The sequence below is a fragment of the Melanerpes formicivorus genome, unplaced genomic scaffold (assembly GCF_026170545.1).
Source record: "Melanerpes formicivorus ecotype bairdi unplaced genomic scaffold, bMelFor1.0.p_v2 SCAF_50, whole genome shotgun sequence".
NCBI classification, from domain to species: domain Eukaryota; kingdom Metazoa; phylum Chordata; class Aves; order Piciformes; family Picidae; genus Melanerpes; species Melanerpes formicivorus.
The window spans coordinates 3,192,003-3,209,418 of record NW_027142402.1 but is presented as its reverse complement, the minus strand read 5'-3'; the positions used below and the strand labels follow the sequence as shown (position 1 = coordinate 3,209,418).

General features: G+C 47.3%; 1 protein-coding gene across 3 annotated transcripts in view; it reads right to left on the bottom strand.

Moving 5' to 3' along the window:
• Nucleotides 1–1,219: 1,219 nt before the first annotated feature.
• Nucleotides 1,220–17,416, bottom strand: part of CRYBG1 (crystallin beta-gamma domain containing 1) — a 93,361-nt gene continuing 77,164 nt past the window's right edge. For all 3 annotated transcript variants that reach the window (XM_068160471.1, XM_068160472.1, XM_068160473.1), the window contains 6 exons: nucleotides 17,045–17,174; nucleotides 12,732–12,871; nucleotides 10,892–11,015; nucleotides 9,078–9,236; nucleotides 5,931–6,093; nucleotides 1,220–2,878 (listed from right to left, as the gene is read on the bottom strand). In XM_068160471.1, the coding sequence (XP_068016572.1) occupies nucleotides 2,790–2,878; nucleotides 5,931–6,093; nucleotides 9,078–9,236; nucleotides 10,892–11,015; nucleotides 12,732–12,871; nucleotides 17,045–17,174 (805 nt within the window). In that variant the 3' untranslated portion in view covers nucleotides 1,220–2,789. The remainder of the gene's footprint in view (nucleotides 2,879–5,930; nucleotides 6,094–9,077; nucleotides 9,237–10,891; nucleotides 11,016–12,731; nucleotides 12,872–17,044; nucleotides 17,175–17,416) is intronic.

Here is a 17,416-nt window from a genome sequence, read left to right as displayed (position 1 = left end):
TGCTATTTTCCAGCTGTTTAGGCTGAGTCCTGAAAAGGTGAGCACACTTTAATTGTCCACTGTCCTTTCTCCCTTGGCCTTCTCTGCTTCTCTTCACCCTGGTTAATATTTATTATTCCTCAGTATAGTTCATTCTCAGAACCTGTGAGTTTCTCCTCTAGTACTGTGTCCAGTTCTGGAGCTCCTATTACAGGAAGGCTCTGGAGGTGCTGGAAGGTGTCCAGAGGAGTGCCAGGAGGATGAGCTGAGGGCTAGAGCTCCTCTGCTATGAGGACAGACTGAGGAAGTTGGGGCTGTTCAGTCTGGAGAAGAGAAGGCTCTGAGGAGAGCTAATTGTGGCCTTCCAGTATCTGAAGGGGGCTACAAGAAAGCTGGGGAAGGACTTTTGAGGGTGTCAGGGAGTGACAGGACTGGGGGAATGGAAAAAAGAATAGAAATGGGTAGAGTCAGTTTGGATGTTAGGAAGAAGTCCTTCCCCATGAGGGTGGTGAGAGACTGGCACAGGTTGCCCAGGGAGGTGGTGGAAGCCTCATCCCTGGAGGTTTTTAAGGCCAGGCTGGATGTGGCTCTGGGTCAACCTGCTCTAGTGTGAGGTATCCCTGCCCATGGCAGGGGGGTTGGAACTGGATGATCCTTGAGGTCCTTTCCAACCCTAATGATTCTGAGTGGTCACACTGCTGGTTCTAGACCAATACTTTCCTCTTGATATGGCAAATCTCTCAGGGCATGAGTAATGGGAGTAGAAGCATGGAATGAAATCAGTCTGTAACTGCTAATAATTCTAACCCCTGGCACAGATTCAGCTGGTGACAGTGTTGATGCAGGTAGGTTAGACATGCTTTTGTCAGCAAGCAGGAGGCCCTGTTCCTGCCATGGCCCTGTCACTGCTGGTGGAGGGTGATGTGGTCTGCTTCCAAACTTACCATTTTGCCAGGGATGGGCTGCAGAGTGACTTCCCCTGCAATTACATAGGTAAGTGGTAACCTCCTCATTAAGAGCTGCACACTCACTGCAGTGCTTCCATGAGGGGACAGAAGCAGCAGGCATGTGAACTGTGGCCCCATGTACAAATGGGTGGGCCCACAGCTGCCTGTCTAGGAGCATTCCAGAGCAGGTGCTTGTCTAGGAGAAGCATCCATTCCTCAAGCCACACCACATACTCATGAGCTGGCTGTTAGAGAAATTAGGGACACAAAAAGGCACAAGACAAAAAGAAAACTAACTGGAAGAGGTCAGCTTTCTCCCTTTAAAACCAATTTCAGTGAGAAGTTAGCCAACTTCAATTTATTTGTAAAATGCTATATTCTGTATAGCAGGAGCACATCCACATGACAATGTACCACTGTTGGCAACCAGTAACAACACATGTCCCAGGAAGAACTAAAAGCAGCACATCTCAGAGCAACAAAACTTCAGTAGGTCTGTACAGCAGGAAGAGAATGAGTAAGGCACTTCCTCAGGAGCCTTTGAGGCAAGACAATAGTAATGAAAGTGTTGGTTTTAAACAGACTTAAAACTATGCAAGACAAAGGCCTGGGTGCTCCTAGGAGCAGCTTGTAACACTGGTCTAAGCCAGGACAAGAGACAGCAGCATGGTGCAACCCTTTGTATCTTACCTTTCTGTCAACATTATTAAGCAAAACTTAACACAAGCTGGTGAGGAGCAGGGCAACAGAAGAACCTCCTGTGGCCATCACTGTGTCCTGTCACAAGCTCTTCACTAAACCAGTAACTGAAGAGGCACAGCCCTTGTGACTGGGCACCTCTCTGGGCTTGCCTATGCCCCTTTCCTGGAGCAGCCTGACACTACTGCCCAGGAGCCAGCAGCCCACCACAGATGCTGCTCTCCAACATCACCACAAGTCCTTGGGGGTCTGGCATTCTCCACAGTGACCACAAAGGGCAGTGGCTGAAATATGACTAACCACAGCATTGGTGCTCTATCTCTGCCTGAGAATTCTTGTTTTCTGTAGGTTTTGGAGCTCAGGAAGGCTGTGCCTGCTGGAACTGGTTTTAAAAGGTAAAAACGTGACTTAGTAAACCCCTGTGACTCAGAAAGTTAAGACAGCCTTGGAGCTGAGCAAGTTCTTCACCTTCCAGCCCTAACAAACTCCTGTTCATTTACATCACCTCTGCATGAGATGGTCTGGGTTTTTCCCCCTTGGTTTAGGACTTGCTCTGTTAGCACTAACTACATTTGAAGCCACACACTCAAAATGCTTTGGTTGTGCTGTGTGCTAGCAGCCTTGAACCTTTCAGTAAACACAAGTGTTTCAGTGAAACAAATATATTAATTTCCAGTAGTGACTATTTCTCTGTACTACAGCCCACTTGCTCTACCCACATACACACTGCACTCCAGTCCTTTGGAAAATAAGCTTTCAGTTCATCTTCTTTGGCCTTTCTCTCACTGAAGAAAGGAAGCAAACCACCTTTTGACAATAATTTAAGGTTATGCAGATTGACTACTCTGGATTAACTACTCACTGCCACAACTGGAACTCCATGGGGTCTCTCTCACCTGTAGTTCTTCCACTCTAGCCTGGGGCACACTACCACTCTCTGGCACATGAAGCTGTGATGATGAAGGACAAAAAAGAACAGAAGTGGTTGAGAGAGAGTCAAGGGTTTAGAGGGAGAATAGTCTGGGAGGTGAAATCATTCTGTTGCTTGTTCTTTTTGAAATTGCAAAGGGAAGACAAAAGCTCTCAGGGCTGATCCTGGACCCCTCAGAGATGGCAGTGCCTGCACTAGTGGCTCATTCAAATGTCACCTTTGCTCAGCTGGGTTTACACAACCAGGGGTTCCCAACACTGTGTTAGCTTCTCTTCGCTGACTGTGTTGACGACGACGTGGTCACGATCGTACTGCGTCCCCCCTGCAGAGAGAGGGCAGAGGCCAGGTTAGCCTTGGGATCAGAGACAGGTACTTCAGGGTTCATTCATTCAGGTTGGAAAAGACCCTCAGAATCACCAAGTCCAACCACTAACCCTGCACTATAAGGTTCACCCCTAGACCATACCCCCAAGCACCACATCCAAACCACCTTTAAATGCATCCAGCGTTGGCATCAGAGGTGCTCCAGGGTTCAGGGCAACTCTGCTAAGTGCCAGTGCAGACAGTTTCTCTTCTCTCCAAGGCACTCACAAACTCATTTTGATCACTGCCTGCTTTTGGAACTCATGTTCAAACAAGTCTGCCTGCTCCTCCACCCCTTCAGTACCTCAGCTTTTCCAGCTGGGTGGGAAATGGAGGCCATACTGCAGCACAAGCAGGTGTAGCTCTCTTGAGACTGCCACTTCCCCAAATCACACTTGGCTCTTCAGTTTCCCCTCAACAATTGTCACTTTGCTCTAAAGATGATGTCTCAGCTGAAATGAGCCCTGCTGCTAACGGACAATACAAGCACAACCACACCAGGGACAAGCTCTGGGACTCATTTCCTCTTTGCCATGGTAATCTGCTGTTGTGAGCAGCTGCATCACAAGATGCCAGACACAGCATCACACCACATGCAGCTCTTGCTTCTGGCAGCTGAACACACCCCAATGCAAAATCACCTTTCTTAGAGGGGCTTCATGTACCCACATGCTGCACTGCCAAATGTGCTCACAGAAGAGCACCATTAATATTCTGACTTAAGAAATGTTCAACTAGAGCTGAAAGGCAGAACTGACCTTTTTTCTCCCCCTCAGATCCAGTACATACTACAGAAGTATAGGATAGGTACAGCCCATCTAGTACAACACATCTGCAACAGCAGGCAGCACTCCTGCTGGAAGCTGCCATCTGAACCAACCATTTCTACAGAGCACCAAGACACCTTCATTCTGCACCACTATAGCCTCACCCTCCCCAGGGGAGCTAAAGACAAGCCTGGCAGCTCAGAGCTCCTAAGAGTGGAACAAATATGGATTCTAGCAGGTATCAGACACAAGTACCACAGGCACCAGGAGTCCTGCATGGGCAGGCACTTTAAGGGCAGCTCTTTTGTACCAAGGAAATGCCATCCCAAGCACCTTCACTGTTCTCTGCCTCAGGAACTTGGTGGAGGCTTCCTGGAGCCTCTGCCTCTAACCAGAAAAGTCTGATTAACACCAAAAAGATTTCTCTCCTTGCCCTCACCAGGCAATTATTAAAAGTCAGCAAAGACACACAGCAGAAATACTTGCAAAGTTCTTCAGAAAGAGGGAGGGGAAGGAGGGAAAATCAGGTCAGAGACTCCCACCGGAAAAATAAACCTAACCAGCAGCTACAGAAACCTAACATGAGCTCCACAGCTCAGCTGTCACAGCCAGTACAACAAATATTTTGTTGGCAGGGTCTGACAATGTAAACCTGTTTTCTTGGGAAAGGATGGGATCTGTTTTCAGTGGAACAAGAGACTGGATGGAGCTCTGGGCAAGGCTTTATGCTGTGCCAGTGCAGCCACACGGTGGCACTGGAAACTGCACAGTTAACTGCCTTCACCTGCTGGGAAATTGCTGAGGAATCTAGGAGTGGATTGAAGAATGGAGCAGCAGAACTGGCACAAATAGGTGATGTTCCTCTTCCTCAAAGGAGCTAACTGGAGCTGCTCTTGCATATTTACCCTTTTTCTATAAGCTCAGCACATCTACACTTTCATCACTAGACCTGTTTGTGTGAAGTCCTTCAGCTCTAAGTGCAGAACACAGAACTCTCTTACCAAGGCAGCAGAACAGAATTCCTGCTTGTTTGGTGCAACTCAGAACTGACTTTAGAAGGAGACATGCAGCATCAGTGGGACTAAATACTCTCCCTTGCACTGCAGTCTTTTTGCTAACTTTGGAATTCATCATCACCAGCTTGCCTGGCAGTAAAGAGAGCTTATGACAATTAGTGCCAGTGTTGTGCTCTGGGCAGGCATTTGCTAGCCTTTTCCTGACAGCCCTGTCTTTCTGAGCTCAGAACTTCAGAAGCTCTGACTGTTGACTCTGGTGGTTTTCTTTCTTGCTTGCTTTTGTTTCTGTCTGGGCTTTGTTTATTGCTGTTGGATGTCTCAGCATCAACACAAGAGTTTAAAACAGCTGAAGACACCAACAGCTACAGCAAATGATTACTGCCCCCCACCTGAAAATGCAGAGTTGTGTAAGAACATCTAGGGGGAGAAATCATCAAACTATTAGACATTGGAATAAGAAGTCCCAAGGGTGGATTCCCTGCATTAGACAGTTTGAAGGCCCAGCTTGGCAGGGGGCAGGGCCATCTCATTTAAATGATACTCTTGCCCTGAAAGGTTGGCCAGGATGATCCTTGAGGTCCCTGCCAACCTGGTGTTCTATGAATCCCATTATGCCAGTTCTGCTGCTCATTCCACTTGTTGCCTTTGCAGAAGGAGCATCTACAAAAATCCACTTGCTGTGACAACAGCAACTGTAAAACACACATCAAGGCTTCAGGCTGCTCTGACAGAGCCTCGTGTTTGCAATGAGGGGATAGCCACTAATCAATACATGTAAAAATGTCTTGCATCTAAACACATCAGGGTACAAGCCTGCCTTTGCTTTCCTGATACCCTTTGGCTGCTGCATCTACAACTACTACGTCAGAAACTCTGCGCTATACAAATTAAAGTTAATGAGAAGCCAGGCTGCTCTTGCCTCAGCGTTTTAAATACATACTCACATCACCCAGTGCCACCTAAAATTAACTGAGGATATCTGCAGTGAGTGGACCCTGGGAATACAAGATAAGCAAGTACTGTGAGTTACTAAGCTCTGTGTAGGAAAAATGGAGTGGAGTCCTAGGGCCTGTATAATTCAGAGGTCAGACAAGCTCATCAGGTCCCTTTTGGTTCTAGATGAAAGTCACTCTAGCACCGTCCTTAATTTATAGGCACGTTCAGTGCCTAGCCCACTGTAAACACCAGGAGATAAGACACAATGCAATGAGATAACACATTTGCTTACCTTTGATATCTAAAACCAGCTTGGGTTTCATCTTGCTGTAAATCCTGCCATCAGGACTAATGTGCCAGTACTGCTTGTCTTCGTTCCGCTCAAACGACAGCCCCAGCTTGGAGCCAGGCGTGATGAGGTTCCCAACGATGGTCAAGCAGCAGTCCTCTGCCAGCTGTATCATCAGAGAGACAACAGCAGTTACTCAGAATGCCCTTGCTTCTGGTGGCCACTGCTTCTTAATCAGATAGGAGGTGAGAACAGGATCTAGGAACCACTTTCCCTAAAGGAACATAATTTTGCCCCAAACTCAAGACTCCTCCATTTCTATTCCTGTTTCTGATTCCACCCTCCACACCCTAGGCACATGAAACTAACCATGCTGTAGCAGATCAAAAGGCATGCACCTGCCTCTAGCAGTGGCCAATAACAGATGCTGGAGAAGGTTACACATTCCCTCTGCTCTGGGCTGCAGCATGGTCCTGGTGAGTTCTCCCAGGCTACAGCAATTACCAGTCCAGAGACCTTTCCATGCAGAGCTGGTGCCTTTCACTCAGATGGTTTCTGTCCCATATGCAAATTTGGAAGTCCCTACCCACTGAGATCAGTGTGGCCCTTTTACCTGAACACTCTTCTGTCCTTTCACTCTTTTCTTCCATCTCAGCTACCTCTATTTAAAAAATTAAAGATAACTTGACAGGCAACTACTAATTCTATTTGGTGCTCTCCTCACCTGCCTTCCCCTCCCTTCATTAAAGGATGTTTTGTCCATGCTGTGCTTGCAGAGCCTTCAATCAGGTCATCCCTTAAATTGCCCCTTTTGCACACTAAGAAGTCCTGGCTATGTCATCTCTTCCTTGCACAGGAGCCCTCCATCTCCTCTGCCCATCCTTTTATTTTCTGCTTTGGTTTTTTTGGAGTGTTTTATTATTATTTTACTTTTTAATAGTTTCTAGTTCTGCAATAGGCCTCTGAGATAAGAGACAAAACTGCAGTGTGTCACAAGACATTCTCTTCTGTATTCTGTATTCTCTCCCTAGTCATTTGTACTGCTTGAGTTCAAAGCCCTGCAAGTGTCTTCATGTTAAAAGCCAGAATTGGCTAAAATCAAGCTTAATCAAAAGGAACATTAAGGCTGGAACAGCAGTACACTACAGTTCATTATCCTATCTGAGCAGTGATTTTCAACAGATCACTAGGAGGAAGTTCTACACACAGAGAGTGATTGCCCATTGGAATGGGCTGCTCGAGGTGGTGGGGTCACCATCACTGGAGGTGTTCAGGAGGAGACTTGACAGGGTGCTTGGTGCCATGGGTTAGCTGATTAGGTGGTGTTGGATGATAGGTTGGACACAATGATCTTGAAGGTCTCTTCCAACCTGGTCTGGTCTATTCTATTCTAACTATAAGCCACCTTCTAGTTTCTCATGAGTGGCAGACCCATAAGCAAACACCCATCTGCCACGCTTGCTATGGCCCTAAATTACTAACTAGGCAGCTGTGAGAAGTGGCACCGCTTTTTGTCACAGCCTAGAACTGAACAAGTTGCTTCAGTTCTGCCATTCCAAAATTCTCCTCTGTATCTGAAGATGTTCCCCAGTGGGACTTGGGAGACTGGAAGCTATGAAGTCCACCAGGCCACTACTTCAACCATTGAAACACCCATCAAGAGTGAGGAGGCCTGAACTCATGTCTGCTATTCATATCTGTGAGCAGAATGACTTTCATAGCCTGCTCACTGGTTATCCCACCTACCTGCACCAGCCCTTCCTGGAGGACCTCAGGCATAGCTGGAGGTACCATGACTCAGTCCATGAGCTGACCTGCGCTCAGAGGAAGAAGGCACAAGTTCTTCCAGTGTCCTGTCTGCCTACGTGCACGTACCTGCCTGCTCAGGAGCTTCCCTGGCTTTTTAGAATGTAGTGGATTGTGCACTGTTTGGGCACAGTGCAGTTACTGCCCTGCACCAGCAAGCTGGCAGAGCTCTGTGAGAGCTCAGGCGGTTGAGATCGACGCTGCAAGCTTGCAGGCCACACCTAAGCAATCCAACTGCTGGGTGTCCTCTGTGCACTGAAAAACTGCTTTGTGAGATCCAGAGCTGGGGACAAAACCCAGGAGCATTTAGCCAAAGCCTTGTAACACCACACTGTCTCGACAGGAACACTTTCAGTGCAACATTTGAGAGGCACTTCCAAGAACGAAGCCTTTTGTATGCGATATTAAAGCTTTCAGCTTACTTTGCATCATTTTGCTGTCTGCATAAATCCCTTTTACTCCTGCATGTGTCCTGCAAACATGCCCAAACAATGCCTTAGCTTATTAACAGTCAGGTTCTTCCCTCCAGCACAGATGACATGGTTATAAATGGCTCCCTTTGAAGTTACACAGTCCTACAGAGAAAGTTCACATGATTCTGTGCAGTCAAACTGCTTAACATTATTAAAGCAACTTCATTTTGTTTGGCCAGCTTTCCCCTACCTGAGACTGCTCCTGCTTCTGCACTGCACATACCTCTGATCACCTCAGTGGCAATTTGCACATGGTTAGTTCTATGGACTCTGAGAAAAGCAAGAACTTCATTTGGAAACTTGGACAGAGGAGCAGAAAAGGGATGAACTTGACAAATACAGGAATAATCAACAGCAAAACAAAAACAACTCTGAAGAGGATTTTAAGCTTGCCTGAATGCAGAAGAGGAGAGGATAGAGTCTACATTACACTAATCAATCTACTACAAGGTGTGCACAGTTCAAACCCTTAGCAGGAAGGGGCTGCATTTCAAAAGCTCTCCCTTGCTTGGACACTCCTGTGGCAGCCTCACTGTGGAGAAAGAGGACATGCCTGTGGAAGGGGCTCAGGAAGAGCAATCTGCTGCTGATTGTACTTGCTGAGGCTACAGGTCTTTAGGGGAAAAGTAAATTGCAGCTTAAATCTCTCAAAGGTTTCAATTACATCAAAAAAAGGTAAAGTACAACTAGTTTTTATAACCTGAAAATAAGCCAGAGGTCAATAAAAATACCCCAAAACAAACACCCCCCCAAGCCTATGAAAAGATATTACAGCTGAAATGGAATAAATTAAGATGATGGGGTAGGAAATGAAGTCAGAAAGTCTTACTGGAGAGGAGAAGGGAAAATGCACATTGAACTTGAGCCTCACCTGGCACCTTATGAATCCGTCCTGATAAACCCAGATTTGGTCCTCTGAGTCTGTATCTTCTGTGACCTGTATTCTGAGGAGGTTCAGGTTGTCCAAGTTCCCATCAGCTGACATGAATTTTCCTGTCTCCTTGTTTCGAAGCCTGAAGTAGACACGTTTCTGCAGAGAGCAACAGAGCACCTCACCCACAGCCTCAGCACAGAACACCTCCTGCTCTGCTGAACTGCAACTGCTGTGCAGTGCTGAACCCCACACCTCCCTCTTCCTCTCAGAGAGCTCAATATTTCTATCTGAGAGTTTATTTCCAAAGCCCATCAATGTGTAGGACAAGGCAAGCTTTGAAAGTTTGCCACTCTGCGTGGAGAGCTTTAGACTTTGCCGTGCTCTGAGATCACCACAGAGTGAAAAGCTAAGGAATATTCTGAGCAACACTAACTTCTCTCTACTGACTTCCTGGAGAGAGGTGTCCAGCTCTGGAGCCTTCAACAAAGGAAGGACAGGGATCTGGTGGAGCTGAGGAAGGCCACAAAGATGATTTGGGGCTGGAACACCTCTGCTGTGAGGACAGGCTGAGGGAACTGTGGTTGTGCAGCCTGGAGAAGGCTGCAGGGAGACCTAATAGCAGCCTGCCAGTATCTGAAGGGGGCTGCAAGAAGGCTGCAGAGGGACTGTTTGCAAAGGCCTGCAGTGACAGGATGAGGGGCAATGGTTTGACATGAGAGCAGTTTCAGATTGGATGCTAGGAGCAAGTTCTGCACCATGAGGGTGGAGAAACTGGAACAGGTTGTCCAGGGAGGTAGTTGAGGCCCCATCCCTGGAGCTATTCAGGGTCAGGCTGGCCAAGGCTCTGAGCAGCCTGATCTAGTGGAGGATGTCCCTGCTGACTGCAGGGGGCTTAGACTAGGTGACCTTTGGAGGTCCCTTCCAACCCAAACCACTCTATGGTTCCATGCCCTTAGCTTTCATTAAGGGTGCACTTGTGCAGTGCTGCTTCTTTCACTTGCAGCAAGTATTAAGCTGCACATTCATGATGCAGCCTAACACACATTAACATTTCTCTTGAGACAAGCTGTCAGCCAGGACAGTCAAAATACATTATTCCTACCTCTGCTCAAGGCTATACAAAGACAACACCATAAGAGCAAGCAAGGGCATTTGGTTACAGGCAGAAGCAGTGTGTGTAATAGAAAAAGTTCTTCCCTCAATAAAGATGGCTCAGCAAGAACCTCAAATGTTCAAACTCCCAGGACTGCTGGCTGCAGCACTGGACCAAATCACACAGTCCTTATTTAGAGAACTAAATGAAAAGGATGCCACAGGAATAAGTTTTCAATTAGATTTGCAAATCATCCTGGTAAGTAATAAGCAGGGAAGGACCTTCCCCCCCCCCTTAATCACCACAGGATCATTGCTAATTGAAGCATCCAGTTCTCTTGTTCTTCCCAAAATAACGCAGCCAGCACAGCCAGCAGCCAGCTGGGTGCTACTTATTAAAAGGGGGAAAAAAGCCCTTTAAAATATTTTTGTACATAGTAGTCACAGCCACTCTTTGCTAAAAGAATGTGGCCACACTTTAGAGGCTGTCTCCAAGGATTTGCTTTAATGCTTAAGGTAGAGACCAGAGCTTGGGCAGCAGCGCAGAGCCCGGGCAGGGCAGCAGCAGCACTGCCGAGCCTGGGCAGGGCAGCAGCAATGTCTTTAAAAGCTGGTGACGTGCATCATGACCAGCACTCTTTGCAGCTGTGTACTGTCCCCCCACATCCATTACAAACTATAAACCAGCACTTGACACTCTCATGTCAGGGCCTGCTCACCTGCAGCAGTGGTCTCAGAGAGCCTATCCGACGGTAGCCACTCACTTGATGCCAGTCAGGAATTTCAGCTGGTGAGAGCAGCATCTGGTGCCCTCTGTAATTGCTGTGCTCATAAATTATCCATCTGTGAAGGGGGGGAAAAAATGCAATAAAGAAAAAGAGAAAAAGACAGAATGCTTTGACTGCCAAATCCTGCTTTGGAATCAGTAGATAACAGAAGTCTGTCCAACAAAGCAGGAGTGTTTGGCCATGGAAAGCCAAGGGACTTCCTTATCACAGGTCTTCAGAAATCATAAAGCCACCTCCTGGCGTAGATCAGCCACGCTCAGATGAGTACACTGGAGTGTACTTACTCAGTTTGAAGCTATGTTACTTAAAAATCACTGGGGAGACCTAACAGTGGCCTTCCAGTACCTGAAGGGGGCTACAAGAAGGCTGCAGAGGGACTGTTTGCAAAGGCCTGCAGGGACAGGATGAGGGGAAGTGGTTTGAAATGAGAGAAGAGGAGTTTCAGATTGGATGTGAGGAACACGTTCTGCACCATGAGAGTGGTGGAACACTGCAAGGGATTTCCCAGGGAGGTGGCTGAGGCCCCATCAACTATATTGTGGTTATGGTGAAAGAGGCTGAAATCCTAGAAGGCTCATGGAGCCTCATGTGGAGCATGTACCTTTTCTTACGGCCTTAATATTTCCAACTCCAGTTCAAGGGATGACACAAATGGTTTGCTCTCCAGCTCTGGTATTAACTATCCACTTGAGGGCAATCTTAAGCTATCCAGCAGCATTTCTCTAGCACACACCTTGGACATTTGCCTCTTCAAAAGAAGAAATTTAAATGCAAAGCAATAGAAACCTGGGTCTGCTGTTTGAAAATGTAAGTCACCTCCATGTTAGAAAAAAGCCTGACCATAGAGTTGGGGCAAGTGTCTTAGAGGCAGAGATTAACAACAGGAAGCTGGAGCACTGGGGGGACAGAGTGGGGGACAGAGTGGGGGACAGAGTGGGGGACAGAGTGGGGGACAGAGTGGGGGACAGAGTGGGGGACAGAGTGGGGGACAGAGTGGGGGACAGAGTGGGGGACAGAGTGGGGGACAGAGTGGGGGACAGAGTGGGGGACAGAGTGGGGGACAGAGTGGGGGACAGAGTGGGCCAGACCAGGTTGGAAAAGACCTTGAAGATCATCAAGTCCAACCTATCACCCAACACCATCTGATCAACTAAACCATGGTTTCAAAACCCTGCCAGACAGTTTGAAACCTTCATCACAGACTATCTTTTCTTCTTGCATGATCTTAAAAACTAAAGACCATGACTGCTTAAAAATAGCTATGAAATTAGACTGCTAGATTTACAACCAATAGTCTGACTCAATCCCCGAAGCAAAAAGGATCATTACTGATGGCCAAATGGACCAGGTCATGATCTCAGTGCACCACTGTGTCCACAACACTTAGGTAAAAGGATTAAAGTGGAGAATTATTAAAACATTTTCAGCTGGTGACACAGATCAGAACCTGAATGATATTTTTATGACTGAGACCTAGGCCAGGAGCACAGAAGTTGGCTTTATGATGCTCTGTGAGCTGGTTTCTATAATGTGAGTAAAGGCATCAGTTTCCTGGTGAGCTTTGTTCAAATCCATTCAAATGTCTAGCACAGGGCACTGGTCAGGGATGATAAAGTTGTGGAAATGGATGTGAAAAGTAAGGAAAACCTGTATTAAAGCACTGCACACATGGTGATAATCCAGTTTCATCCCCCTCTGCTTCCAACAGCAGTAGCTGTTCTGGTGAACAGGTCAGTCCTTCCAAAGCACCAACAACTGACTTTCAACTTACATGCCCCCAAGGACTTGAACTGAAGCTACTTGAGGGTTGTATCCCAGGAACTGCAGGTTCAGGATTTCTGTACTGAATTCCATCTTCTTCCCCTGGAAATCCACCTTCTCAAAAAGAGCAATGCAGGGCTCAGACAGCTCCTGTGAAAGGACAAGAAGCACTTTCAGAGGATGTCACACCTCCAGATGCTGACTGTGAACATCAGTACTCCACACATCCCTTTCATTTCACAGGTTTCACCTCAGCTGTTTAAGATCCAAGACCCTCCACAGTGCTGTTGCTCTGCAATAGGTTACTTAAAAGAACCCCAAAAAAAGTAAGAAAAAAGCTTTCTACAAAACATGCAAGAGTGACCTGCTTGCATGGAACATAAAATTCCCCCATGCTAGGGCACATACCAATGTCTCTGTGGTTGATTCTTGCATAAGATATTACTGTGTCTTAAAATACATCTTAATTAGTGCCATACCCCTCCTCCACTGCACTAATCCCCACTCCCTGCAGGAGCTTTCATCTCAGATCACAACACCCAGTAAGGTAACATTGATTTCTACAGCTTCCAATGATGACAGCCTTGTCAGCATTGCTTATGACTTAGACAAAAGCTTGAAGATTGATACCTCTGACATGAGATTCATGACTCAAGCGAAATCTGTACCAACCAAACTGTCTAGATGGCTACAGGGAGATGATTCTTCTCCCTCTCTGTCAAAATGCTCCTGGTGTCACGTATTCTGCCCACATGAAGCTCCCTGCATCACTGAATCCATTGCAAAAGTCTTCCGGATAACAAACCTTGGACTCTTTTCCATGTGGCAAGGTGGACTGGACTGGAGATAACCTGTCACAATTAAAGCCTTCCCCTGGAAACTGTAAGAGTTTGACATCCCTCAGGGTGCAGTCAATCAAGCTTGAGTGTCCTGCTGTGACAGTTTATGCTCATACACAGAGGTGACCCTGACACTCCCTCTCCTGCCAGCCTTCCATCCATGACTGCATAAAACCAAGGCCACAGCCAGAGGAGCTCCTTCCTGCTGCTCTGTGTTTGCCATGCTGCAAACACCTCAGCTGGCTCGGGAACGCCCGGCGTGACGCCAGGTCTCGACAGACAGATCTGGCCTCAGGGGTGGAAACAGGGCCCCCAGGCCAGCAGATATCCCTGCCTGCATGTAACTTGGACAGGCAAGACCTCATGTCTGCCCATTTCTAGATAGTGCCTACATTCTCTTTCATCTTCCTTTTGATGTTGAAGGGCCTGGATGACAACGTTGCAGGAGCATCGCCGCTGCCTCCCCAGCGCTCCAGCACAGCAGCTGAGCTGTGCTTCCTCAGCACAGAAAGTGCCAGGGAAAGGCCTTTCAGCTCACTCCCAAAATCAGAGTCTGCTCATCCCCACTGTGAAAGGGTAACACCAGTTAGACTGTGAAGTGTCATCATAGCTAAAGAGCCCAACAGGAAGAGTCACACCACCATGATGTCCCAGTGCCTCAGCTCCTCAGCCCTTTCACACACCTGTACCTGCACTCTGAGACATGCAACTGGGCAGGCAGCAGCCCTTGAGCCACATGCAGTGCTTCAGAAACAATCTGCTTCCAAAGAAAACACAGACAGGAAAGGAAATCCTCCCAATTTCTGCCACACCTTCCTCTTTGGGCACTTTCTATACTTAGCAGCCAACACTGTTAAAGAAAGCTCCCCACAGAGAGAAGTGCAAGGTCAGCTGAAGGGTTTTCTGTCTACTTCCCATGTACTGCACTGCTGAAGCTTCTGTGGAGCTGCATTTAGTTCCTCCACAGAGCTGCTTATTAAGAAGTGTTTTCAGCATGACTCTTCACACACAGAGCAGAGTCACAGTTGGCTTTTACAGTATGTGCAGGAAAAAGAAACTGTAGCAGATTCAAGAAAGAAAAATGCTGGTTAGTATCTGCAGCACAAAGATGCAGAGCATGCAGGACACAGCAGTGTGAGAACCCAAACCCCTTGAGCTAATCACCAAAAGGCCTTTTCCCTTTCACTTCCAGCTTTCTCAGGTGTTCCCTGCATTTCCTTTCCTTGTGGCCCCTTAGAAACTGATCCCTGCAGAGGGAAGTCAAACTAGGTAAGTACAGCAATGTGACACATGAAAATAGCAAAGGTGCTCCTTGTATGGAAATGAAAATCATGAGGAAAGTTATGGGAATGGCAGGTGGTGGGGGAGGAATCAAGATTGGCACTGCCCAAAAAGCCCCAAATCCCCAGAGAACTCTGACAGGTTAAACCAGGATCCAGAGGAGTAAGGTTCAAGCTTCTGTAAAGCTGTGAAAAATGAACAGTGTAATATGATCATTTCCACCCAATTTGGCCTCTGTATGCTGAGAAACTGCTGAGCAAAGCAACCTATCTTCCTTTCCTCAGCAGGTTGTAAGACTCCAAAGAAGGAAGCAGCAGCACAGGACTCGCAGACTGCTGCAGCTCCACGCTGCTGCCTAAAGTGTGATAAATGGTAGGGCCCTACAAGCTTCAGAAGTTGTAAGAACTTGAAGAGGCACAGAACTGGCACTGGGCTGTTTGAACACAACAGCCTGTCACAAACAACAAATCCTTCAAGAGTAAGCTGATCCTTCCAGTTTGAAATAAGCACTTTTAGCCCAAGCACTCGATGCTGGCACGTACAAAGGAACCCCTTTTGATTGATGGTGACCACTCACCCAGCTTGGCTAGGGACATTTAACAGGATCTGTCTCCTAGACAACCAAAGAGCTCAGAGGCAGACGTGCTTGCAGCAGATGTTTGTGTATGCTGCACATCAAAATGCTCCAGAGACATGAAAGAGGACGACAGAGTTCTTCATCCACTGCTGCACCACTGACAGGTTACCAAAGTTACAGTGGAGGGCAAGAGTTGCCAGATTTGAGGAAAGGAGGCAGTAGTGTACTCCTCCTTTATTAAAGCTTCATACTGCCCCAAGTCCCTGCATTCCTCACCACATTTTGCTAGAGATTACTTTGATCTTAAAAGATAGAAGGAGACTGGATGGGGTGCCTGGTGCTATGCTTTAGTTGATTAGATGGTGTTGGATGGTGGGTTGGACACAATGATCTTGAAGGTCTCTTCCAACCTGGTCTCTCCTATCCTATCCTATCCTATCCCATCCCATCCCATCCCAGAAGTGATCCATCATAATAATGATTGGTTCTAGGCTTGAGCAAACTGGTTCCTCATCACTGATGTGTTACAAAACATGCAAATGCTGTTTAGTTTGTATCCACCACACACACCAGCACCACTGTCTGATCTTGCCAGATGGCACTGGGTGTTGCATTCCTTTATCTAGCAGGGTGCATTATTTTGTGATTAACTCAAAGTGCATTTCCCTGCTGACAGCAATAGTCTCTTTTAATTACATGTATGTCATGCAAAGTTGCTTGGTTAAGGCTGCTTTTTAAACACACACAATGCAAACAAGGGCCACAGTACAGATCTCTCTTCACACTGTCCTACTGACATTTCCCAACCCAGTCTACATGGTCTCTCCTAGTGGGAAATAAAGAATCTGATACATCCTCAACTCTCTTGACTGAATTGAAGAAGGGGAGGGGTTGGAAGAGACCTCCAGAGATCATCTGAGTCCAACCCTGCTGCCAGAGCAGGATCACCCAGGGCAGGTCACACAGGAATGCATCCAGGTGGGTTTTGAATGTCTCCAGAGAAGACTCCACAACCTCTCTGGGCAGCCTGCCCCAGTTGTAAGCTGTTATTAGGAAATGTGATCCCAGGCAGGCAGCTGCTTCTGTGATGTCCTCTCTTTTGCAAAAACAGAGGTCATAGAATCATAGAATCAATAAGGTGGGAAAAGACCTCAGAGATCATCCAGTCCAACCTATCACCCAACACCTCAGGACTAACTAAACCACGGCTTCAAGTGCCACATCCAACCCTCTTTTGAGCACCTCCAGGGATGGAGACTCCACCACCTCCCTGGGCAGCACATTCCCATGGCCAACAACTTTCTGTGAAGAACATTCTCCTCACCTCCAGCCTAAACTTCCCTTGGCACAGCTCGAGACTGTGTCCTCTTGTTCTGGTGCTGCTTGCCTGGGAGAAGAGACCAACCCCCCCTTGGCTACAACCTCCTTTCAGGTTAGCTGTAGCGAGCAAACCACCTGACTGCAGTTAGACATCTAAGTGCTACTGCATAGAAAAACCAACCCAAAACACAGACAAAGAACCCTTCTCTGTAGTTTGTGAGTCTCCAGCATTTTCCCTGTCGCAGGAGGTCAGGGTCACCACCGAACTTCTCCCAGCTTCACAATATCCCCAAGAGCTTTACTTACAACGTTTATAATCCGTAACGATTTTAGAACCGCTTGGGGGGAACAACCCATCGCTGCCAGGTCAGGATAGATTCCTTCTTCCAACACATACTGCTTACCAGAGAATTCTTCCTGCTCATACATTATGCAGCTGCAGGAAGAAGGAGAAGAAATTGCCTCTTAAGAATTCTGTGCGAGCAACATGCTGCTGAGTGTTTCTCAGCCTTCAGCAGGAGCTGCTGACAGAAACGTTTACAATGGTTTGTCCTGACAAGCTGGAGACCGATGTGCAGGCTGCAGAGCACTGCTCTCTGGGAGCCCCCAGATGTGAAACCACCTCAAGTGCTGGGAAAGTGGTTTGCTTTCTACAGACTTTGAGCACTCTCATGCTTC